The sequence below is a fragment of the Medicago sativa genome, chromosome 4 (genome assembly GCF_051527215.1).
Source record: "Medicago sativa cultivar Bolivia chromosome 4, Bolivia_mono, whole genome shotgun sequence".
Lineage (NCBI taxonomy): Eukaryota > Viridiplantae > Streptophyta > Magnoliopsida > Fabales > Fabaceae > Medicago > Medicago sativa.
Genome location: NC_140752.1, coordinates 74240470 through 74266593, shown reverse-complemented (window position 1 = coordinate 74266593; position 26124 = coordinate 74240470). Strand labels below are relative to the sequence as shown.

Here is a 26124-nt window from a genome sequence, read left to right as displayed (position 1 = left end):
CTGAGGGTTTTTAGTGAGGAAGATGATGGTTGTGGTTTTAGCGGGAAGAAGAAGACATGGAGGACTAAAGTGAAACAAAATGAAAGGAAGGAAACAAAATGAAAAAGGTACAAAATGGTTAAAAGGGGGAAGTGAACGATTTTCTTACCTAAATGTGTTATCTTTCAATTCAATCCTTGCAGTCATGGAATACATGTGAATAGAACAACTCCTCAAGTTTCCTAACACGTCAACGCCCCTAATGGCAAAACTTGACGGAAGAATCAATTTGGTTGACGTGTGTATCATTGAGGGACTGTTAATATATTTCGATTAATTGGAGGATGAATAAGTTGATCGATTGATCAAAATTCAAGGACGGACAAACTTATTAACTTAAACAACTTCGTGTAACAACAATTCTTCCGAATCAACTTGATCAAAGTTTAAAAAAAAAAGATTTTATTCAGGTTAGAATCACTGGTAAATATATATGATAAATGATCCATGCCTAGTTATGTCGCTCATAACTCAAGAACTATTACAGTGATGTTTTTTTATTTAAAACTCGGTATCCGATCCAAGAACTGACTAATCTAAGAGGACCAATCCCTCCGCCCACTTGTGGGGGCCCCATTTAAGGCCAAAGCGAAACTCTGTATGGACTTGCCCACTGAAATTGGCACCAGGGGAATCAAACATGAGACCTTGAGAGGAGCACACTCCAAGATCTCAAGCCAACCACTAGGCCAACCCCAACTACTACAACGATGTTAAAAAAGAGAAGAGAAAAATTATTTACAAATACATAACCTAAAGAACACAAAGATGCTTGAATATGAAACTTCCATCTCATACATAAAATTTATATATTTGTCAGATATTATTACAACTTATATTTGATAATCAAACATGAGTTCACATTACCATAATTTGGTGATCTTTTATTTTGTCGACGTGAGTTTGACATAAACACGTTGATATTGTAATTTTATTACAGCTGTATAAGGTGTAACTTTTGCAAAAAATATTGTCATTTACCATGAAAATTAACAATCTTATGGTTCTCGACCCTTTCCAAGAAAATCTACAATCCTATTTGAAATACAAAATGCAGTTGATTGAATAGTAATCATAGGGTTAACACCAACAGCAGTTGGAAGCACACTAGCATCACAAACAAATAACCCTTCAGCTTCCCAACTCTCACCATTTTCATCAACAGCACCTTCCTTTTCATTCACTCCCATTCTACAACTCCCCATTTGATGAGCAGAAGTATACAAATTCCAATTCTCACCTGGTAACAATGCTCCTTCCATTGGATAAACACTATCTATAAACTCTTCGATTTCCTTTTCGCTAGTGTTCTCATTACACTTAATTCTCTGACCACCACTTCTGTGTGTTCCTACTTCAACTGCTCCTGCTGCTATTAGAATTCTCAGTGCTTGTTGTATACCAGCTCTCATATTCTCTTTGTCGATTGAATTCAATTTGTAGCGGATTCTTCCCTCTGTTGTTACTTGTCCACCTGCTTTGTCTCTTATTATTGTTATGAAGTGTGCTGTTCTTGGATAATTTAGCATTCTTTGTTTGTAGTCTAGTCCTGATTCCCATGGATATAGTGCTGAATATGATGATGGTCCTAGTAATGGTGTTTCAATTATTGCTCTTGTATCGGATATTGAATCATCATTTGATGATGATGGTACTCTATGGACAGATGTGATTATTCCTCCCTCATTCGCTTTACCTGTTAGGAATCACAGGATCGAATAGATGAAGATTCAGCTCCTAGGAAGAAAAAAAAAAATTATGCTAGCAATGTTAATTGTTTGAAATTTAAACAAGTCTCGTGAAGTTTATGTTGTTCCTACATGATTTAGCGATACATGTTTGAATTTCGATCAATTAGAGACTGTATGTTGACAGATAAAAAAAACTCAATAGATTTCATATTTATTAGAAGATAATAAAAATGATTACGCGCTGTTACGAGTGGAACTGAACTAAAATCCAGTAAACAATGTCTCAGGTTCGAGGCAGTGGAGACCAGACACTAATTATCGGGAAAGTCAGTGATTATTTCGCACCAATACCATGTTTATAAAAAAAAAAAAAAAACTAACTAAACTTTAACATAATTTTTATATTTCTAATATTACCTTTGAGATCTGATTTTGATTCTGGAAAGTATCCCCATGTCATTAGCACGGGATGAAGATGAAGGTTTCTACCAATGTTTTTATTCTTTAAACCGCTAGAAATCATCAATGGAGGTGTTAGAAGTGCTCCACCTGCTGAAATTGTTACTTTTGCTTCAAATTGTAGATTCATTGTGACTCCACTACTTAAAGTCTTTGCCAAAACTCCCAAACATTTCTTCTTTCTGTTGTTTCCATTCTTGTAACTATTTTCAAACAAAAACCTCTCAGCTTTGCATCCTGTTATTATCACAGCACCTTTTTCAACAGCATCAACAAGCCATGTAACTTGAGTCCCTTGTTTCTCTCCTTTTGGACAACCATAACCACATGAACCACAATAATGATTCCCTGGTGAATTTCTTGGCACATATTCAACTTTTAAGCCAAGATTTTGACACCCTTTTCTTAATACTTGATTTTGGAATCCTTCTTGTGTACAATTTTCATTGACACCAATCCTCTCACAAACAGTTTCCATAGCAGATAGATACTCTATGCTTTCAAATAGTGAAAGTTTGTGTTCCTCTGACCATTCTTTCAACACCTTTTCTGGTGTTTTAATGCAAGCTGACCAATTAACAGCTGAACCACCACCTACTGTTGAACCTGCCAAAATAAGTATTCTTGAATCAATAGAAGCTAGGATCCCTCCATTTTCATATTGTTGGTCCATTGAAGGACCTTCTAGTGATGAATAATCTTCGGGAACAAAATAGTTTCCTTTCTCTAGAACAACCACTTTGTAGCCAGCTTTTGATAGGACAGAAGCTGCTACACCTCCTCCACAGCCAGATCCAACAATTACCGCATCACATTTGATTTTGAGGATGTTGCTTTTGGAGTCTAGTGTGACATTGAGGCCTTTGTTAGATAGAGATTGTTGAAGAGTTGTGTCATGTTCATGCATGGTTTCTATAATTCCTTTTTCAAGGGGTCTCTTTTTGGTGTCATTGGTCATTTTCTCATCAGCTGTTGATACTTCATATCCAATGGCTTTCCATGCTGGATTATCACCATTTTCATCAACCTACAAAATGTCCACTTTCTTAAGTATATTGGTATATTTCAATAACAAGTTTAATTTTGATGTATTGTTGGTGTAAATTCTTTTATAGCAAGGTAGAAGAATTAATATATACCCAAGAGAAGAAAACAAAGAGGCATAGGATTTTGATGTAAACGAATGCAATTCTAAAAGGAGTGAAGAATTTATGCTTGAGAGCCCTCTGCACAATCTTTTCTCTTTTATCCAAAGACAAGCTTGAGAAGTTGCTGATAAAGGGCCATTTCTTACTGAGGCATAGCAAACCACAAATCAAGAAAGTGCCCAACCTCGTTGCTAGAAGCCATAAAATCACTCTAATCAATATTACTGCTTCTATTACAGCCCTCTTTGCTAACATCTCAGCAACCTGTTGCCATTCAAAATTTATAACATGATATAATATGATATATGAATTCAATCACGTAGACAACAGTTTCTTCAACTAGTTTAACAAATAATATGTTGTTCAAGTTCAGCTAAAAGGTTTTCTGGAGTGATTCCAACAATACCTTAAAAATAAGGTTGGAAAATGATTGGAATCTAAAATAATTGAAATAATTGTTTAGTGAATGTGATATTGTTTTCAATAGTCACTAAAGAAATAATTTTTGTATAACCAAATTTATAAACTTTATGACAACTTGGTTAACCCAACTCAATAATGATTAATTATTTTAATGAAAAATACTTATGTGCATTTCTTCAAGTGTTTTTTCTGAATATTTGGTTAAATTATTCATGATTTTTTCAAATACATGATTTTTTCGAAGTTTGTTATAACAAAAAAAGATATATAATTTTAGTTAAAACAACACGAACAATGTCTAAAGAAATACACATAAGTTTGTCCTCATGAGCTTAGAAAGAACAATGCATAAAATATGCAAGGTCTGGGTTCAATCCCCACAAAAAAAAAATACACATAAGTTTTCGAACAAATACACATAAGTTTTATCCTAACAAAATATGCACCTAAAACTATAGATTAGCTCGCTATCAAGATCAGTGGTTACGTGTTTAACTATTTTTGTTAGGAGATATATTTATTTAAGTCTATTTTGAAATTTTGATCAACTGTCTACCTCAGTACCTTGAGTGAAAACAAATATAGCATGCACAAAGCAGCTACGTGTAACATATTGAAACATAAATGTGGGTCCCACCATGCACATCGAAGCTGTTCCTTGCATTCCATTCAGGAACTTCTTTCGGATCGATCGAGGGAGAGGGAGAGGGAGAGATCAGATACAAGAGAAGACCGATGAATACATACATACATACCTCGTCGGGGATTGGATATTTGGAAGCAGAGATCACTACCACAATTTTGGCTTTTAATAGCACAATTTTAATAGCGCTTATGGATAAATGCTAATAAAAATGCAACTCATAGACCTATTATAGCACTTTTCGGAAAGCGCTAAGAAAAACATGTAAAAAACTAGGTTAGATAGCGCTTTTCTAAAAACGCTATTATTTTGGTTTGCACTAATAGCGCTTTTTAAAAAACGCTATTGTTCAAGGGGGGTATAGATAGCGTTTTACACAAGCGCTATTGTTTGGGCTTTATTAAAATAAAAAAAAAGGCAGGTTTTTACGGATATAATTTTCCTTTCTCACACTCTTCTTTTCACACAACCCATAAGACCTTCTTTTCTCTCTCTTCGAACCCAGACCATCTTTGAACATCATTCATCATTCAAATCTCACCCTCAACAAACTGATACCCATCGAACCCCATATCTCCCCCATGTCATCATCTCACTCTCAACGATGAGATACCAAAGATCATTCGCCGGAGTCCACAAACGCCGAACTCTCTCCCTAGTCTGATACCTTCATCGATCTATCCCTCACCTAACCCATCATTCGAACGCTCTCTCTCCCTCATGAAACTTATTCTCCCTCGTTGAACTCTAATTGAACCAATTGATTGAAACCCTCATCTTTCAGAAATCAATTGAACCCTAATTTGGTAAGTATTAGTTTCTTTTTGTTTTTGATTTCTCAATCTGCTTTTTGGTTTCGGTGGTGCACTAAAAGTAGTTTTTTTAAAGAAATTGTTTTCAATTTTAAGATATATTTATGTATATTAGTGTGATGTAATTTGATTAGTTTTTTTTTTGTTTTGTTTATAGAATTTGATTATAATTTTCCGAATTTGACAGGATGACACCACCACTTAAGAAACTGAAAGTGATTTGTAATAATATGTATAGATGTTGTTTTTGGTGTCGAACACTTACGCCGACACTTGTCGGACACTAGTTGTGCATTTGAGATGAAGTGTGTTGGTGCTATATAGATTTTGGGCATATTTGCAATTTCAATTTTGGTTGATGTAGGAGGTTATATATATATATATACTGGCATTGGATTAAAGTACAACATATGTTTTTCTATTGCTTTTGTTCTGTTCTAATCAGAGACATGGTTAATTTCGTTTTGCATATTTGACATGGTTATTAGTGTATGGTTTATTAGCAGTTCTAGACAGCTAGTAGTTCTTTTGTGTATTAGTTTTGGAAGGCAGGTTCATATAGTACACCTATTTTCATATGTAATTTGAAATCATGCTAATTTGTGTGTGGGACTGAGAAATTTAGGAGTAAAATCATGTGAACAAGTGAAAGAAGGAATGAAAAGAGAGTACCTTTCAGCAAACCCGTAATTGGACACCCTGATAGTATTTTGCTCATAACTTTTTCTAAAAATATCATTTATGAGTGAAACTTAGACCATTAGAAAGTAGACAAAATTACCTACAAGATAGACACAAGAAATGTTGAATTCTATCGAGTAGAGTGGGAGAAATCCTAGATGCAAGTTAGATAAAAGTTTCTGTCCGGCTTCTGGACCTGTATGTATTCTTCATTCAAACTGAATTAAATGGATATTTATATTCCAAAATAAAAACTATATTTATAAACTTGACATTCTAAGCTTTCCATGGAATGTTTGTTTACTTAATTTGGACGTCGTTTGATATTTTAATTAAATAGACTAAGTTGAAGTCTGACTTACTAACAAAACTGAATTTTGGGACTGTTTTGTAGAATTGTATGCACATATCTTTGAACTACTTGCAATAAAGTTGTTTTGTTTGCTTCTTCTAACAGAGAACTTGGTTACCAATTTTGTACAACTCCTTGACCGGTGCAGCTTATGTCATTTTTCATACTTAGAGGTTTGGTCCCTTACATTGAGAAAGTGTGCCTTAAATTTAAAATTTTGAATACTATAGCTTCTCGGTTTAGTTTTTTTTATCAACAATACTTTATCACAGTATCATAAGACTATTATATTGTATCTAAACATATAAGAGTTCATTACAAATCATTGGCATGGATGAATTGTCCTTATAATGATGATTATTAGTAAATTTCATTGACTGATATTGTGTAGATAGATACTCCTAATTCTGCAGAAAATTTCATGAAAAGCTTAACTTACACATGCTAATCTTTACGGAGATTGAACATTATTGTTTATTAATAAAAATGGCTTCGAGAGAGCTGTTATAATTTCTCATCCAACTTTTCTGCTATTTTTTGTTTGTAGATTGACAAGCAAGAAGAATTTGAATTCGGTTTGTGGCACATGGGATGGTTTAGAGAAATGCTTGAGTAAAGACATTGAAGTTGGATATTGAAAGTATATGGTAAAATTGGTCTTATGTTCTTTTTTAGTTTCAATTCTTAATGATAGTTAATTAAGACTTCATTATATAGAACGAGCTGCCAACTATAAATGAAATCTAATGTTCTTTTTTGGTGGATAAATGATTTACTGCTAATTCATGTTATTAAAATAGACATGTGTTTTAGACAATTTCTTTAAAAAAAATGCGTTTTAGACAATTTATCAATCATCATTGGTAAATTGAGACCGCTAATTATCTAAAAAACATAGGATATTGACACCGTAATGCATAATTGTGCATCAACTTTAATGTATATAACCCCTCATTGATTAACATTTTTCAACATATATTTAACTCTTAATCGACGTTGTGGGGAAGCAAGGAAAAAAAAAAAGAGACATTTATCCTACTTGTGAGCCATGCCTCGTATTAGTGTTAGATAGATGTTCAACATAGTCCAAAGAGTGTTGAAGCAAAGAAAAAACCAACTTTTTTTGACCGTTGTTTGAGTTGTTCGACACGTGTCGTACGAGTGTCATAGAAGTGTTGGACACTAACGCCTGTTAGACACCACGACATCTCTAAGTCCTAGTAGTGTTTATACTTCATATATTGTCTCTCATAAATAGTCTTATATATGGAGTATACATGAGATGCTTCAAGGTTTAAGCACTCTCAATCAATCAATCATATATCATGTTTAAGACAGCGTACCTAAGCATTTATCAAATATCACCGATCTATTTCCATTCTAAATTTAGCACTCTCAATCAATCATGAGTTATGATGTGCAAACCAAAAATTTCATTTTGTATTTTGTTATTATGTTTTTAATTAAGTGACATGTTCTGCTTTGGTTATTAGTTGTGAATAAGGTTGATGTTTTAATTAAGTGACCCAATACCTTGAAGCATAGATGACAAATCCCATTTTTCTTAGGTAGTATACAGAGGCCAATTGTGAAAAGCTTAGCGGTGAACACGTCACGTAATTAAAAAACTATGTCATGTGAATATGTATTCTTTTTTGAATTTGTTAATGCATTGCTGAATTCATTTTGTATACCTTGCAATCTTACTTCAGGTTCGTTGGAATGCCCGTGGTCAACCAGTTGGGGAAGAAAGGCAGGGTTTTGTCAGTTACATTGGAATCGTTCGTCGGGAGGTTCCATTTAGTATGGAAAATTGGAGGAAAAAGCCAAGGTTTTGTTAGTTAATTTAGGTTTGTCATCGTTCATATATATACGTATTGTGTCTAGACTTTGAATTTTTATGCAAGAGTACAATTGATGTCATTTGTAATTAAGTTTATGATCAACACATTATTGTTGTTTATTTCTATTAATGGATGATTAGTGTTTCCGATAAGTATGTATTTTTTTTGTCTGGTCAATACCTAATTATGATGCATTAGGTGTAAATGTAATTTTAAAAATAAAAAAATAGGACTTTTTTTAGCGCTTTTATGAAAGCGCTATTAAAGGGGGGGATAATTAAGATAGCGCTTTGCGAAAAACGCTAAGAAACATCTGTATAAAAGTAGCACAAAAATAAGGCTATATTAGCGCTTTTCTAAAAGCGCTATTGAAACACTGCTGTTTAATAGCGTTTCAAAAGCGCTATTATAGGCTCCTGACCTTTTATAGCGGGGGCTTTCTTAGCGCTTGAGAAGCGCTATTAAGAGCCAAAACAAGTGCTATTAAAGGGGGTATTTTGTAGTAGTGGATGCTGAAGAAAGACTGCACATCCTTGCTTGATTCATCATCATCCATTGGCAGTGAAGGAAACATAACCTCACATATGCTTGTGAGCGATTTCATCTCAGCCACAGAAAATCCATGTTTGTATTTGCGATTCTCTCTCACACCCCTCAACAATGGATGACACTCCCTTCTCATCTTTCTTTCCTTCTGTGTGGGGGAGTTTTTCCTTTTGTTTTGAAGAAGGATGTGGGGAGTTATATATGGAAATTATTCACTAAAATGTAAAACATTTCAATTTCCAATACAATTAATACGCAAATTCCAAAGTTCCAATTAAGTTACTCCCTCTGGTCACATTTATAAGCAAAAAACAACTTTTTAGGTACATTGAATAACTAATGTATCTAACATATAAATGTGACCGGATACATTAATTATTCAATGAACCTAAAAAAGTGTTTTTTGCTTATAAATGTGACCGGAGGGAGTACTATTTTATACTCCATCCGTTTCAAAATGAGTGTCGCTTTAGATAAAAAAAATTGTTTCAAAATGAATGTCACTTTCAGTTTTCAATGCAATAATAACTTTTTCTTTTCAATTGTACCCTCCAATTAATACTCTGCACACTACTTCCAAAGTATTACTCCCTCCGGTCACATTTATAAGCAAAAAAACACTTTTTAGATTCAATCAATTCTTAATGTATTTGGTCAATATATAAGTCAAATACATTATGTATTCAATGAACTTAAAAAGTGCATTTTTGCTTATAAATGTGACCGGAGGGAGTACTTTTAAAACCAACCAATAGTTAATAAGGATAATTTGGTAAAATAACCATTCTCTTTCTTTTAATCATTGCATTTCTTAATATGTGTGTAAACACCTAAAACGACACTCATTTTGAAACGGATAGAGTACCTTTTTAAATAGTGTGCCCTCATGACACTCGTTAGCATTTTCCTTTCTTAATATACGTGCAAAAACCTTAAACGACACTCTTTATAAAAGGAAGGGAGTACTACAAATTCAATTATGCTCTTTGGTTGTAAGGTGTAGCATCTCTTAAATTTAATTATTATTTTTGTTAAGTAGTTTGGTGACTACAATTTTACCCCATGAATGAGAAATTCGAGAGTCAAACCCCGACCTTTACATATTACACAATGCACCATCTCTACCAACTGAGTTAAGCTTACGAAGACTTATTTAGATTTATTTTATGTGCTTAAATGTGTATTTAGTTCACCAACATTCTGTCCGTCATAGCGGAATTAGAGTATTAGACTTTAAGCCTTCAATAAGGTCTCGAGTTTGATCTTGTGAATAGAAAAAGGTAGTTGTGTATTTAGTACCACACTAAAGGTAGCACCACACTATATGATACCTCACACCGGCAACATGGCAATAAAAAAAAAAAGTGTACTTAAAAGCTAAATTAAGTAAGTGGTGAAGGTCCAAAAAGGATAAAGAAAAAAAATAGAGAGAAATTAATCAGGGAGCAGAAACTCCCAAGACATCAACTAGAGAATCAATTGTTTAAGACTAGCAAGACAAATGTTGAAAATGATCAAAGGGTATGAATGACACACCTTAATCTCTCAATCTCAATTTAGAATGACAATGACTATTCACCACCAATTTCTAGTCCATACAAAGCTATACCAATATTTAACCTTTACCAAAGGCCAATTTCAAACCATTAAGCACCCAGAATTTTGCCACATATCAAATTACCATCACTCCCTCAAATTAATCCTCAACGTCCAGCTTCTCTCTTCCTCTACTAGCACCATATTCTTCCGAATTAATTTTATCCAAATCTAAAAGAAAGAGATCATATTCAGGTCATTAGAATCACGTGCTTAATGTAGTTTTTTAATATTCTTTGCAAGATACATCATCCATACCTACTTTTCAATTTTGTTAAAAAAAAAAAAATGCTACTTGTGGCTTGTAAACATTTCCGTCTTTATTATTTTATTTTAGGGTACTCCCATTTATTATTTCCTTTTGTGGTGGTAATCCATATCAATATCCCATTTGCTATGCTCGTCACTCATATCAATTTGACAACCTAATTATAAAAACTAGTTGGTTGAGATTTTTGTCATTATCTTGTAAAATCAAGGAGAGTAATTGTTGGAACACTAGTTAAAGTCTAGTGAGAAAATTGGAAAGAAAGAAAAACACTAAAAAGAAACTAGTGTGTGGGTATGTGACTTAAAAATGTCCCACATTGGAGAGTCACCCCAACTAGTAAGTGTTTATATAAGGGTGGGGTGACCTCCAAGGGTGTGCCGTTGGGGTACCCATTTTTGTGAACGGGTGAACGCTTACAAAATATATATATCACACGCGACGACGCCGCCGACCGGCCGGGCCGGGCTTGGGTCGTGGGTCAGAAAATTGATATTTTTTTTTGTCACTTGAAAATGTTAAATTAATTAATTAATTTTTCATTATACGAAAGCGTTACACGTAACAAATTGATGTGTTACATTCCGACCCGATCCAAGAAACTTCCGGATATTTCCAATTAAGAAAACGTGTTTGCTTTGCTTAAGGATTAAGCAAACTTAATCCCCAAGTCACGCATAAAACGCGTTTGCTTAAGGATTAAGCAAACTTATTCCCCAAGTAATTCTCACGAACTCTGCCTATAAAAGGAGAGCTCGCCCCACTCATTCTTTACACCAAAATCTCACAGTTGATGCTTCCTGTGCGATTTTCTCTCTTCTCCCTTCGATTTTAAATCGTTCTTCTTCTTCTACTCCTTTCTGTCCCATCGGTTTCGAATAGAGCGGTTACGTACCGTATCGAGTGGCTTCGATCAAACGATTGAACCATACTTTAAGGTGTAATTCTCGAGCGACTATATACTGTGCAGTATATACTCGTAACAGTGATCTGGGCTGTTTTATCCTGGAGACGGCGTGGTTGTTAGTCTACCTTGCACAAACTAGGGTAGTGCCGCGAAACGTCTTAAAGAAAGCGACCTGGTCGTGACTCACCCAGTAATTTCGTTCGGTATAATTTTTAAAACGAAAAACAACAATTTTAAGACGTTTCGGAAACCATGAATACCAACAACGAAATTACTGTATCTGGAACAGCTGTCGATTTCAACAAACCGTTTAAGTTTCACTGTAGTAACTTCAAGCGTTGGCAAACAAAGATGATGTTTTTTCTAACTACGAAAAAGGTTGCCCACGTCTTGAAGGATAACATACCTGTGATACCATCGATGTCGGTTCCTATGGAAACGACTAGTAACGGTAAGACAGCAGTGGCTACAGATGCTTCTATATCTGCAGCAAATGCTGAGTTGGAAAGGCTTACTGCCGAACATGCTGAAAAGGTGAAACAGGCTGAAAAGGATAGACTCCTCTAGCAGGAAGAGGATTACCTGTGCAAGAATTACATATTGAACTGTCTTGCAGATCATCTATATGATCTGCATCTGATTCATAAGACAGCTAAGGATGTTTGGGATGCTCTTCAGAATAAATATAACACTGAAGAGGCTGGCTCAAAGAAATTTGCTGTGAGCCGGTACCTAAACTATAAGATGAACGACGAGAAATCTGTCGAAGAACAATCTCAGGAGCTTCAGAATATAGCTCATGAGATTTTTGTTGAAGGAATTCAATTACCTGAGCAGTTTCAGATTGCTGTGATAATTGATAAACTGCCCCCTGCTTGGAAGGACTTCAAGAAGCCCTTAGGCATAAGACTAAGGAGTTTTCTCTTGAAAGTCTGATTACTCGACTTCGTATTGAAGAAGAGGCAAGAAAACAAGAACTGAATGAAGAGGTGTTTGCTGTCTCGAACAGCAACACTAAAAAGAAATCTGTGGGTGCTGTTCTGAAGCCTGCTGGCAAACAATTTAAGAATCAGAACCGTCCTGCAAATAAGAATTCCAATCGGAATAAGAATGGGAACCCACAAAAGGTCCCAAGAGCTCAACCATCAAAGAATGACCCTGCTCAACCGTTTAATTGCTACAATTGCGGACAACCAGGTCATATGGCACGAAAGTGTAGAAACCCATCCACTCGACCGGCTCAAGCTCAGGCTCACTTGACAACAAATGAGGAGCAGCCGTATACTGCAATGATAACTGAAATCAACATGGTGGGTGGATCTGATGGTTGGTGGATAGACACTGGTGCATCTCGCCATGTCTGTTATGAACGTGCTATGTTTAAGACATACACTGCTGCTGAAGATCAGAAGGTGCTGTTGGGAGACTCTCACACCACTGAAGTTGCTCGAACCGGAGATGTGGAGCTGAAATTCACCTCCGGGAAGACTCTCATATTGAAGGATGTGCTGCACACTCCTAGAATTAGGAAGAATTTAGTTTCTGGCTTTTTACTGAATAAGGCTGGTTTTGAACAAATCATAGCATGTGATATGTACTCTATTACTAAGGATATGGTTTTTGTTGGGAAAGGGTATGCTACTGATGGTATGTTTAAGTTGAATCTTATGAATAAAATTTCTCATTCTGCTTATATGTTGTGTGATTTTAATATTTGGCATGCACGACTCTGTCACGTTAATAAACGAATCATTTCTAATATGAGCAATCTCGGTTTAATTCCTAAGTTATCTTTGAATGAATTTGAAAAATGTCAGTTTTGTAGTCAAGCAAGAATAACAAAAGGATCTCATAAATCTGTAATAAGAGAAACCGAACCATTTGAATTAGTACATTCTGATATATGCGAACTTGATGGTAACTTGACTAGAAACGGGCAAAGATACTTTATAACTTTTATCGATGATTGCTCTGATTACACTTATATGTATTTAATGAAAAACAAAAGTGATGCGCTTGATATGTTTAAAAATTTTGTCAAAGAAATTGAAACTCAATTCAATAAAAGAATCAAGCGCTATCGTCGTGACAGAGGCACTGGATATTTATCACACACATCCAATGAGTATTATAAAGAGCACGGAATCATTCAAGAAACAACTGCACCTTACTCTCCTGAGATGAACGGTAAAGCGGAAAGAAAAAATAGAACCTTTACCAAATTAGTAGTTGCCATCATGCTTAATTCTGGTGCAGCGCCTCATTGGTGGGGGAAATTTTATTAACTGTTAGCTACGTGCTAAATAGAGTACCTAAAACTAAGAACAAAATTTCTCCTTATGAAATTTTGAAGAAAAGACAACCTAATTTGTCTTACATTCGAACATGGGGCTGTTTAGCCTATGTAAGGATTCCTAATCCCAAGAGAGTCAAACTTGCAAGTAGAGCCTATGAATGTGTATTCATTGGGTATGCCTTGAACAGTAAAGCATATAGGTTTTATGACCTAAAGGCTAAGGTGATCATAGAATCAAATGACGCCGATTTCTATGAAACGAAATTTCCCTTTCTATCAAGAGATAGTGGGGGTAATAGTGGGGGCGCAAACATGAACACTACATCTGATCACAATCCAGCAATCAAAAATAGTGATGAAAACATCATAACTGATGTTACAGAACTTCGAAGAAGTAAGAGAGCAAGAACTGCTAAAGAGTATGGACCTGAATATGTGGTCAATACATTAGAAGAGGATCCATCAAATCTCAAAGAAGCTTTGTCTTCCTTGGATGCAGACTTATGGCAAGAAGCCATAAATGATGAAATGGATTCTCTACAGTCTAACGATACTTGGCACTTGACTGAACTGCCTCCAGGCTGCAAACCAATAGGTTGTAAATGGATTTTGAAAAAGAAACTGAAACCTGATGGAACTGTTGACAAATACAAGGCACGCCTTGTAGCCAAAGGTTTCAGACAAAGAGAAAATATAGATTTTTTCGATACCTACTCACCAGTTACTCGAATCACATCCATAAGGGTACTAATTTCCTTGGCTGCTGTTTATAACTTGATAGTACACCAAATGGATGTGAAAACTGCTTTTTTGAATGGTGAGTTGGAAGAAGAAATCTATATGGAACAACCTGAAGGTTTTGTAGTCCATGGACAGGAAAGCAAAGTATGTAAGTTAGACAAATCTCTGTATGGTCTAAAACAAGCCCCTAAGAATGGCATGAAAAGTTTGACAACTTAATGATTTCGAATGAGTTCAAAGTGAATGAAAGTGACAAATGTATCTACTACAAGTATGATAAAAACATTTGCACTATCATATGTCTATATGTAGATGACCTACTCATATTTGGGTCAAACATTCCTGCCATAAATTCTGCGAAATCACTGTTGAGTAACAACTTTGATATGAAGGACCTAGGAGAAGCTGATGTAATTCTTGGTATCAAGATTACTAGATCAGATAAAGGAATTTCCTTGGATCAGTCTCATTATGTTGAGAAGATATTAAGGAAATACAACTACATTGATTGTAAACCTACAAGCACACCCTATGACCCAAGTGTAAAACTTTTTAAGAACACTGGAGATGGTGTTAGACAAACTGAATATGCGAGCATCATTGGCAGTCTTAGATATGCCACTGATTGTACTAGACCCGACATTGCCTATGTCGTGGGACTCTTATGCAGATTTACAAGTAGGCCAAGCAAGGAGCATTGGCATGCTATTGAGAGAGTCATGAGATACCTGAAAGGGACTATGACATTAGGACTGCATTATCAAAAATATCCTGCTGTACTTGAAGGGTACAGTGATGCAGATTGGAACACCTTGTCGGATGATTCCAAAGCGACCAGCGGCTATATATTTAGCATAGCTGGAGGAGCTGTTTCTTGGAAGTCTAAGAAGCAGACCATTCTGGCTCAGTCCACAATGGAATCTGAGATGATAGCACTAGCTACTGCTAGTGAAGAAGCAAGTTGGCTAAGATCCTTGCTAGCTGAAATCCCTTTATGGGAGAAACCGTTACCAGCTGTGTTAATTCATTGTGATAGTACCGCGGCTATTGCAAAGATTAAGAATCGTTATTACAATGGTAAGAGACGACAGATAAGACAAAAACACAGCATGATTAGAGAGTGTATCTCTAATGGAGCGGTTAGAGTTAATTTTGTACGTATGAATGAAAACTTAGCTGATCCTTTGACGAAAGGACTTAATAGAGAGAAAGTCCGAGAAACATCCAGTAGGATGGGACTAATGTCTATAGCCCACTAAATGATGGTAACCCGACCTATATGACTGGAGATCCCAAGATTTAGGTTCAATGGGTAAAAACAAGTCATGAAGTGGTAGAACATGCTATGAGAGAAAGAATATAGAAAGCATGATCCTGCAGCGAAAGAAGGATGAGGTAATAGTAACTCTTAATGAGATCTATACTCTATGTTGAGTGGGGTACACAGCTACAGGAGTACCCTTGATAGACTCACCTATACGAATGTGGAACTTAGGCCGGTCCTATGGAATTTTGAGGCAGAATTCCTAGAGCATTCGTTAAAATCGGGATACACGTGCAGGGCCTTAAAACACACGGGCTTTTAGAATACACCTATGAAAAGGTTTGTGTGTAGATTCTATGTCTGAGATAGAGTTCAATGTTGTAAGCAACTCTTGTTAAATCAGAATACCTTCCACTATGCAAAGGTTCAAGTTGTTGGCGACACCTTTGTATATTAGCAAATCTTATGGAAACGTTTTACGTTATTTCTCGAAACCATTTTGAAGTCAAGTGGGGGATTGTTGGAACACTAGTTAAAGTCTAGTGAGAAAATTGGAAAGAAAGAAAAACACTATGAGAAACTAGTGTGTGGGTATGTGACTTAAAAATGTCCCACATTGGAGAGTCACCCCAACTAGTAAGTGTTTATATAAGGGTGGGGTGACCTCCAAGGGTGTGCCCTTGGGGTACCCATTTTTGTGAACGGGTGAACGCTTACAAAATATATATATCACGCGCGACGACGACGCCGCCGTCCGTCCGACCGGGCCGGGCTTGGGCTTGGGTCGTGGGTCAGAAAATTGATATATTTTTTTTTGTCACTTGAAAATGTTAAATTAATTAATTAATTTTTCATTATACGAAAGCGTTACACGTAACAAATTGATGTGTTACATTCCGACCCGATCCAAGAAACTTCCGGATATTTCCAATTAAGAAAACGTGTTTGCTTTGCTTAAGGATTAAGCAAACTTAATCCCCAAGTTACGCGTAAAATGCGTTTGCTTAAGGATTAAGCAAACTTAATCCCCAAGTAATTCTCACGAACTCTGCCTATAAAAGGAGAGCTCGCCCCACTCATTCTTTACACCAAAATCTCACAGTTGATGCTTCCTGTGCGATTTTCTCTCTTCTCCCTTCGATTTTAAATCGTTCTTCTTCTTCTACTCCTTTCTGTCCCATCGGTTTCGAATAGAGCGGTTACGTACCGTATCGAGTGGCTTCGATCAAACGATTGAACCATACTTTGAGGTGTAATTCTCGAGCGACTATATACTGTGCAGTATATACTCGTAACAGTGATCTGGGCTGTTTTATCCTGGAGACGGCGTGGTTGTTAGTCTACCTTGCACAAACTAGGGTAGTGCCGCGAAACGTCTTAAAGAAAGCGACCTGGTCGTGACTCACCCAGTAATTTCGTTCGGTATAATTTTTAAAACGAAAAACAATAGTAATTTATTCATTTTTATGAGGAAATTTATTCATTTTCTATTTTTAATGGATGTTTTAGTGGCCGCAGTCATGAAAGCCATAGAAATTGATGCTGAGTAAGGTTGGACGAATCATTGGATAGAATTTGATTCTCTGTTAGTGTTGCTTGCTTTTAAGAATAAATCTTTGGTGCCTTGGAAAATAAGCAATCACTGAAAAAATTGTTTGGATCTTTGTAAGAACATGAATGTTTTTATTTCTCATATTTATGGGGAAGGTAATAGTTGAGCAAATATTTTAGCAATCTATGTCTAACCATAGATGATTATACTTTTTGGAACACTCTGCTGGTTCAAATTATTGAATATTTTGATAGGAACAAACTTGGCATGTCAAGTTATAGAGTTTTCATCTTTTGAGAGGATCTTCCTTTTTCTACTTTTTATTTTTTTACGTATATGTGTCTAAATGTTGTGTTCACACCTTGTATTCAACTAAACTAATTTATTGAAATGTTTTAACTTTAAAAATAAATGTGCTTTTACCTTAAAATAAATAACTTGCTAGCCAAAATCGAGAGACAAAGGAATTTAGGGTCATGCAATTTTCCCTCATCTGATGCAAGGATAAATGGGTGCAAATGCAGTTGAATACGAGTTAATCGAATCTTTCTCAAGTCTTCCGAGGTAAAATTAGTCGAAACTTGATAATTTAGTATTTTACTCGTGTTTCATATGTGTAGTGCCATCAATTGAAGTAGCTATGAGCACGACAGCGTGTTGAGAAAGTTGTGCACGTACGGACAAAGTAAACAAGAAATACCATGAAAGAGGTAAGATCAAGTTAAACATGGGGCGTCACAAACCCCCAACATTGAGAGAATTCACACACTACCCGCATAATTAGCCGAGGAAGGCTAGATTTTGTATGCTACATCGTTTTGGCAGTAGGACCAGTGCTTATTTATAAGTATCGTACTTGCAAAAAAATTTCGACACACAATCAATAAAACAATCTTTTTACTCAATTTTTCCCTTTATTATTTTGCTTTACTTTACTTTATGCATTTCTTAGTTCATTAGCTCAAAAAACCACTTAACCACCATACTTAAGACTCTTTGGAGTAGTTAAAAAATTCATAGTTGAAGGACATAGTTTTTTTTTAGGCTTAAATGCACTTTTCACCACCTATATTTCAAAAAGTTGCGATTTTGCCCCCCCTTAAAAAAATGGATATTTTGACCCCCTAACTTTTGGCCCTCTTTTGATTAGCTGATTTTATGCCAATTTCTCAGTCTCTGATGGTGTAAACTAACATGGGGATAGAAGGATGCTGATAAGTGGAGTCCAAACTTGCATGGTGTCCAAACTGACATGATAAGTGGAGTCCAAACTGATAAGTGGATCCTTCTTTAGGGGGGTCAAAAGTTACACCATGTCAGTTTGGACTCCACTTATCAGCATCCTTCTATCCCCATGCCAGTTTACACCATCAGAGACTGAGAAATTGTCATAATCTCCATCAAAATTAGCTAATCAAAAGAGGGCCAAAAGTTAGAGGGTCAAAATATCCATTTTTTTTAAAGGGAGCCAAAATCGCAACTTTTTGAAACATATGGGGTGAAAATTGCATTTAAGCCTTTTTTTTTATCAACAAAATTGTTTGAAGAATAAACGATCACAATTGATAGCTATTAACCAATACATTAACTAACATAACACAAGACAATGTAATTTATAAATTTAGTTGAAGTTTTTCAACATACCGGAAAAAAAAGAAAAACTTAAATTTAGATACAGAGTTAATTCTAACACAATAATAATCAGACAGCGCCCCCTATAAAAAAGCACAATAATCAGGCATGCCAAAATCATGTACAATTTCTACATCCACGCATAATTTTGTAGCTTGTATATTTATTTATGGAATGATTAATTAGTTACAGGTCAATTTTTTATATAGACACAAAATTAATGGAACTTGACTTTACATGGTTGGCAGCCGGACAAGCTAAAAATACGCAAAGTCTATATCAAGATAAGATAAACTAATTATATTTATTTAGACACATGCAAATGACAAATGCAAACGCATAGTCTATATCAAGATAAACTAATTATTTTTTAGGGTTACTTAAATTATATCTTTTTTAGAGGTTAAATTATATGTTATTTTAACTAATTAAATGATAGGTACTTTTAGACATATATGTTTCCTCAAAGAAAAAAAAAATATTTTTATGTGTGTGCGCACTTAATTGTATTTTATTTACCGTTGTGATCATGCAAGTATTTTTTGTATATCACTTTGATTCTATGAATGAACTCAAAACACTACCTCTCTTTTAAATTAAGTGAATTTAAGGTTGTTTAAAATGGAGAAAAAATGAAGAAAAACACTACCTATCTTTTAATTCCATTTTTAAATCCATATTTTATGTTTTTAGTACAAGTTAGCATTTCTCTTATAAAAAAGAAACATGTCTTACTCATGTTAGAATTACATGCTAAAAACTATATAGCTTCTTAACTTTCTTCGAAAAATCCATGCCCAGCTCTGTCGCTCATACTATGAAGTCCGAATACATGATACGACACGGATACGATACAGTACAGATACGTCGATACGGGAAAATTTTAAAATTCAAGATACGATACGGCCATGGTACTTTGATATAAAATTAAGTTTAAACTACAAATTAAAACTCAAAATATAAACTATTTTTAAAACTCAAAAGCAACAAAAAACAGATGCAAAACCTAGTCTCACATGGTGACCAAACAAACATAAAACAACAACGAGACAAAACAATGAATTTGCATTCACATGACAATTAACAACAACAGCGTTCTCAAAACAACAAAAAGAGACAAAACATACGGTGGACAATAACAAAATATAAATACATGTACTATTGATAATAAAAAAAGTGACAATTAATCAATTATATATCTCAAAACGAGTATATTATTGCTTAGTCAATTATATATATATATATATATATATATATATATATATATATATAATAGAACATTTTTACCGTCATACTATGTTCTAAAAAGAACATCGTTAGTGCTATACATCTATATCCCAAAAAAAACATCATTGCTTAAGTGTTATTTGAGTTAACTCTAATATTCATTTATTTTACCTTTTCCTTAAAAAAAAAACAAGAAAAAAAAACAATAGAAAAGTCATGTATCCTGTGCGTACCGATTTCCCACCACCATATCCCTCACATATATTTGAAGTATCTGAAAAGTATCGGACAATTGTTTTTCTGAAAAATAAAATTTAATTATTGGATACTCTCCCGAAACGTATCAGGGTGTATCGTGCAGGTATCAGTGCAAGATACATATCTGATACGGTACATCATCAATTTTGAAATATTCGTGCTTCCGAGCGCTCATATCTCACATACAGCTTAAACAACACAATGATGCTTGAAAATGAAACTTCCATCTCACATATAAAGTTTAATATTTTAAAGATATGATTACAACTTAAAATTGATAATCAAACATGAGTACACATTACAATAATTTAATGATCTTTTATTTTGTCACGGTGAGTTTAACAAAGTCATAGTGACATTGTAATCTAATTGAAGCTCTATAAAATGTAGCTTTTGCAAAACTTAACATGGTTCACCGTGATTTCATCTGACTTATTGTCAACTCAAATACGCATAGAAAATATCAACAATCTTTTGATTCTTGACCCTTTCCAAGAAAATCTACAATCCTATTTGAAATACAAAATGCAGTTGACTGAATAGTGATCATAGGATTAACACCAACAGCAGTTGGAAGCACACTAGCATCACAAACAAACAACCCTTCAGCTTCCCAACTCTCACCATTTTCATCAACAGCACCTTCCTTTTCATTCACTCCCATTCTACAACTCCCCATTTGATGAGCAGAAGTATACAAATTCCAATTCTCACCTGGTGACAATGCTCCTTCCATTGGATAAACACTATCTATAAACTCTTCGATTTCCTGTTCGCTAGTGTTCTCATTACACTTAATTCTTTGACCATCACTTCTGTGTGTTCCTACTTCAACAGCTCCTGCTGCTATTAGAATTCTCAGTCCTTGTTGTAAACCAGCTCTCATATTCTCTCTATCAGTTGAATTCAATTTGTAGCTTATTCTTCCCTCAGTTTTTACTTGTCCACTTGCTTTGTCTCTTATTATTGTGATTAAATGTGCTGTTCTTGGATATTTTAGCATTCTTTGTTTGAAGTCAAGTCCTGATTCCCATGGATATATTGATGCATATGATGATGGTCCAAGTAATGGTGTCTCAATTATTGCTCTTGTATCTGATATTGAATGATCATTTAATGATGAGGATACTTTGTGGACAGATGTGATTATACCTCCCTCATAGATTTTACCTGTGATAAATCAAATAGATGAAAATACAGCTCATAGGAAAAATAATAAGCTTGGTCAAAGTTTAGTTTGTGTTTGTTTGATATCGCGGTGAATTTGGCTATTAAAATCCCCTCACTCGAATATCACTCCAATACACCGTGTACCAAACATGTAACTAGTTAAGATATTAGTAGACGATTAACAAATTATACTCTGACCAACTTTATATTTGTACGAGTGGAAATGAACTTGGATCTCTTAAACAAAGTCTCGAGTTTGAGACTTGCGAATGGTGGTTGGGAGGGTACACCCCAATAAAAGTTACTAGTCAGGTTCTGTGACGAGATTACTCATCCGAAAAATCAGTGATAACTTGGCACCAATAATATGGTTAAAAAAAACCAACTAAACTCTAACAAAAATTTATATTTTTATTACCTTTGAGATCTGATTTTGATTCTGGGAAGTATCCCCATGTCATTAGTACAGGATGGAGATGAAGATTCCTACCAATGTTTTTATTCTTTAAACCACTAGAGATCATTAATGGTGGTGTAAGAATTGCCCCACCTGCAGAAATTGTCACTTTGGCCTCAATTTGTAGCTTCATTGTGACTCTACTGTTTAAAGTCTTGGCCAACACTCCCAAACATTTCTTTTTCTTTCTGGTATTGGCATTCCTATAATTATTTTCAAACAAGAATCTCTCAGCTTTGCATCCTGTTATGATCACAGCACCTTTTTCAACAGCATCTACAAGCCATGTAACTTGAGTCCCTTGTTTCTCTCCTTTTGGACAACCATAACCACATGAACCACAATAATGATTCCCTGGTGAATTTCTTGGCACATAATCAACTTTTAAGCCAAGATTTTGGCACCCTTTTCTTAGTACTTGATTTTGGAATCCTTCTTGTGTACAATTTTCGTTGACACCAATTCTCTCACACACAGTTTCCATAGCAGATAGATACTCTAAGCTTTCAAAGAGGGGAAGTTTGTGTTCATTTGACCATTCTTTCAACACATTTTGTGGTGTTCTTATGCAAGCTGACCAATTAACAGCTGAACCACCACCTACTGTTGAACCAGCAAAAATAACTATTCTTGAATCAACAGAAGCTAACATACCTCCATTTTCATATTGTTGGTCCATTGAAGGACCTTCTAGTGATGAATAATCTTCGGGAACAAAATAGTTTCCTTTCTCTAGAACAATCACTTTGTGGCCTGCATTTGAAAGGACAGAAGCTGCTACACCTCCTCCACAGCCAGAACCAACAACTACTGCATCACATTTGATTTTGAGGATGTTGTTTCTTGAGTCAAGTGTGACATTGAGGCCTTTGTTAGATAGAGATTGTTGAAGAGTTGTGTCATGTTCATGCATGGTTTCTATAATTCCCTTTTCAAGGGGTCTCTTTTTGGTGTCATTGGTCATTTTCTCATCAGCTGTTGATACCTCATATCCGATGGCTTTCCATGCCGGATTATCACCATTTTTATCAACCTACAAAATGTCACTTTCTTAAGTATTGTTATATTTCAATAAGAAGTTTAATTTTAATTATTGTGAGTGTACGAAATGGCACGTTGCAGCAAGGTTGAAGAAATAATATATACCCAAGAGAAGAAAACAAAGAGGCATAGGACTTTGATGTAAGCGAATGCGAGTCTAAAAGGAGTGAGGAACCTAAGCTTGAGAGCCCTCTGCACAATCTTTTCTCTTTTATCCAAAGACAAGCTTGAGAAGTTGTGGATAAATGGCCATTTCTTACTAAGACAGAGCAAACCACAAATCAACAAAGTCCCCAACCTTGTTGATATAAGCCATAGAATCACCCTTATCAATATTACTGCTTCTGTTACACCACTCTTCACTAACATCTCAGCAACCTGTTGGCATTGAACATTTAGAACATGATATTATATGATATATGAATTCAATCATGTAGACAATAGTTCGTTCAAATAAGATATATTAGATGAGGTTACCCATAGTTTGCATGTGTTCAAATTAAAGATTTTGACTCTAAATATAAGTTTGTAAGATAAGAGGTGTCACTCTTTATAAAATTATGTAAGGTCACGTCCAACACTATTTCTATGTTGAACTTGGATTTTTCACGCCCCTCCTGTCCAAAATTGTTAATTTGGCTTTGGTGTGTAATATAAAAAGTTGGCGACCCTAAACGGATCGACTCTAAGAGGTGTCACTCTTTAGAGTAAAGGGATGATACCCTAGTCTAAGACAGACAAGATATTTGAACTCAAAGAACATTTACAAAAATATTTACATTTACCTCTTTCCTAAAAACACAAGCAGAAATTGAACTTTAAACTTTCAGGCTCTGGACATGTCTTTTTACCACTATACCAAACATTTTGAATTTTTCCGATGTTGTTATTTTAATTTTTATAATCATATTGGCTATCTATTTGCGTTAACGACACCATAACTGTTCAATTTTAATTGTTAAATCAAGAAAGTGTTAACTAACGTTAAATCATATTAGTCGGAGCAATGCTATATCTCTAGAAAAATAACATCAAGAATTCTTCAAGAATAAAGAATAGCCAATCACAACGCACTATTTGCCACAATTCAAGGAGGTGTGGCTGAAAAATAGGAAGTGGACAATTAAATCATCCAATTAAAATTTACCAACTATTTCTTAAAAAATTCTTGAAGCTATTTTTCTTGAGAAGTAGCATTTTCCTGTTAGTCGAGTTGGTGCGTAGATTATGCTTGATAAAAAATTGAAACCAACTTCACCGAATGCACAACGCAGCCACATGGAACCTAATTGTGGGTCCCACCCACTTGCACATCGTAGCAGTTTCTTGCATTCAGGAATTTCTTTTGGATCAAGAGAGAGAGAGAAAAAAGATTAAAAGAACACAGAAAAGACAAAAGTAAATACACACACATATATACCTCGTCAGGGATTGGATACATAGAAGCAGAAATGTTGAAGAAAGACTGGACATCCTTGCTTGATTCATCATAATCAGACATGTCATATTTGCTAAGAGCATCATCCATTGGCAATGAAGGCAACACAACCTCACATATGCTTGTTAGTGACTTCATCTCAGCCACAGAAAATCCATGTTTGTATTTGCTATTCTCTCTCACACCACTCAACAATGGATGACACTCTCTTCTCATCTTTCTTTCTGTGTTGTGATCACTCATGATCACCACCTTATAAAAGAACTAGTTAATACAGATATATGAAAAGAATTAATATATGGAAAAAAAAATATTTTTGTGACCAACATATATGGTGTATAATTATGTGTATGGATATACATCTATATATATAGGAGAATCTGCTAGACTGATATCTAATTATTTAAGTGATGAAATAAATGTGGGGAGTTGGAAGCGGAAGATAATGAAAGAAAGGGATATGCAATCGACTAAAATGTAAGTTTGTTTGTTATTACTCCCTCCGTCCCATATTACTTGACCTATTTAGAATATTTGCATTATTCATGTAACATGCTTTGACTCTATTTTTCTACTAATATATAAAAACAAAATATAGCATATAAGATGTTGTTAGATTCGTCTCGATTAATATTTTCAAAATATCAAATTTTCGTAATTTTTTCTAGTAGATTATTAAAGAAATTTATGCTTAAAATTGTGCATTGGCATACGTGACAGAGTCAACTAGGTCAAGTAATATGGGACGGAGGGAGTATTATTATTATTATTATTATTATTATTATTATTTGGGGATGGGGATAGAGATTTCTCCCTAATCAACTTTCAAGATTTCTTGATTATGATTTATGATACCTTCCACCAGAGGATATAGGTAGAAATAGAGGGCAGGCCAGGCCATATAACTAACTACCTATGTTCAAATAACTCGGTTAAACTTTTCAACTTGACAATTATATATTTTAAAATAAGAACAATGTAGTTAAGAGTAAAAAAAATTTTTGGTTGAAGTAATGACTATAATTCAAGAAGACGTCATTCTATAGAATTGGAATGAAATAAGAAGGGACTATAAAATTACCAAATGATATACTAATAGATCTTAGTTCAGCTTAATTAGAATTCCTAAGTTCGAATCAAAATTTAAGAATGCAACGATGTTCTATCTTTTAAGGGAGAGTTTTATCACTTATTGCAGGTTTTACTGACTCAAGCGATTAAACTCTATAGTTAGCTGTGTACTGATAGTACTCGGTTCACAAAAATAAAATAGACTATAAATTGAAGAAAATAAAAGCATTTTTTTTTTTGTTACAAGAAAATAAAAGCATTTAAACTAAGCAACTACTATAAACTGAGATTGAAGAGAAAGTATTAGAAAAATATTATAAGTTTAAATGACAGTAAATCATTATTATTATTATAACAGTAAAGTGGGATGAACCCAACCAAATTTTAAACAATAGTGCCTCTAATTATTTTATTCGGAAACAATAGTGCCTCTAAAAAAAATATTAAGAGTCCATCAATCAAATAAAACAAATAAACAATGAGTATTAAAAAGATGTGGGTTTCTTTTCCCCGCTCTCCATACTTGCTTTGGGTTATGAAATCTGAAAAGTTTAAAGGTAATTTTAAT

The 26124-nt window shown here is 34.7% G+C and overlaps 3 protein-coding genes and 1 long non-coding RNA gene across 5 annotated transcripts; 2 read left to right on the top strand and 2 right to left on the bottom strand.

Moving 5' to 3' along the window:
* Positions 1-811: 811 nt before the first annotated feature.
* On the bottom strand, positions 812-8810 carry LOC146931794 (long-chain-alcohol oxidase FAO1-like). 2 transcript variants are annotated; one of them, XM_085703369.1, is made up of 5 exons: positions 8606-8810; positions 4516-4550; positions 3329-3601; positions 2148-3216; positions 812-1735 (listed from the first exon to the last, which is right to left on the bottom strand). In XM_085703369.1, exons 1-5 carry the CDS (start codon positions 8772-8774, stop codon positions 1038-1040), a joined length of 2244 nt encoding a protein of 747 aa, XP_085559495.1. In that variant the 5' UTR covers positions 8775-8810; the 3' UTR covers positions 812-1037. The 2 variants fall into 2 exon arrangements, with proteins under 2 accessions (XP_085559495.1, XP_085559494.1); XM_085703368.1 differs by lacking the exon at positions 8606-8810 and having other exon boundaries at positions 4325-4550.
* Positions 4678-8078, top strand: LOC146931795 (uncharacterized). The gene is made up of 4 exons (XR_015006817.1): positions 4678-5209; positions 6354-6421; positions 6796-6895; positions 7961-8078. It is a non-coding gene; the product is annotated as an uncharacterized LOC146931795 (long non-coding RNA).
* A 2851-nt stretch (positions 8811-11661) lies between the features above and the next one.
* On the top strand, positions 11662-14797 carry LOC146931793 (uncharacterized). Its single transcript, XM_085707698.1, has 5 exons — positions 11662-11943; positions 12058-12310; positions 12367-13056; positions 13809-14449; positions 14759-14797. Exons 1-5 carry the CDS (start codon positions 11662-11664, stop codon positions 14795-14797), a joined length of 1905 nt encoding a protein of 634 aa, XP_085563824.1.
* A 5790-nt stretch (positions 14798-20587) lies between these two features.
* On the bottom strand, positions 20588-24825 carry LOC146931792 (long-chain-alcohol oxidase FAO1-like). Its single transcript, XM_085703367.1, has 4 exons — positions 24468-24825; positions 23153-23425; positions 21968-23039; positions 20588-21549 (listed from the first exon to the last, which is right to left on the bottom strand). Exons 1-4 carry the CDS (start codon positions 24726-24728, stop codon positions 20843-20845), a joined length of 2313 nt encoding a protein of 770 aa, XP_085559493.1. The 5' UTR covers positions 24729-24825; the 3' UTR covers positions 20588-20842.
* Positions 24826-26124: the final 1299 nt, after the last annotated feature.

What these genes read in the sequence shown, in the direction of transcription:
- LOC146931794 (XM_085703369.1), bottom strand. Translation starts at nt 8,774, where the DNA reads ATGAGAAGGGAGTGTCATCCATTGTTGAGGGGTGTGAGAGAGAATCGC. An exon ending in TCTTTGTTTTCTTCTCTTGG is followed by an intron (nt 3,217 to 3,328) that starts GTATATATTAAT and finishes GACATTTTGTAG; the next exon opens with GTTGATGAAAATGGTGATAA. An exon ending in ATCAAAATCAGATCTCAAAG is followed by an intron (nt 1,736 to 2,147) that starts GTAATATTAGAA and finishes GATTCCTAACAG; the next exon opens with GTAAAGCGAATGAGGGAGGA.
- LOC146931793 (XM_085707698.1), top strand. Translation starts at nt 11,662, where the DNA reads ATGAATACCAACAACGAAATTACTGTATCTGGAACAGCTGTCGATTTC. An exon ending in CTGCCGAACATGCTGAAAAG is followed by an intron (nt 11,944 to 12,057) that starts GTGAAACAGGCT and finishes CTGATTCATAAG; the next exon opens with ACAGCTAAGGATGTTTGGGA. An exon ending in GGACTTCAAGAAGCCCTTAG is followed by an intron (nt 12,311 to 12,366) that starts GCATAAGACTAA and finishes TTCGTATTGAAG; the next exon opens with AAGAGGCAAGAAAACAAGAA.
- LOC146931792 (XM_085703367.1), bottom strand. Translation starts at nt 24,728, where the DNA reads ATGAGTGATCACAACACAGAAAGAAAGATGAGAAGAGAGTGTCATCCA. An exon ending in TGTATCCAATCCCTGACGAG is followed by an intron (nt 23,426 to 24,467) that starts GTATATATGTGT and finishes CAATGCCAACAG; the next exon opens with GTTGCTGAGATGTTAGTGAA. An exon ending in TCTTTGTTTTCTTCTCTTGG is followed by an intron (nt 23,040 to 23,152) that starts GTATATATTATT and finishes GACATTTTGTAG; the next exon opens with GTTGATAAAAATGGTGATAA.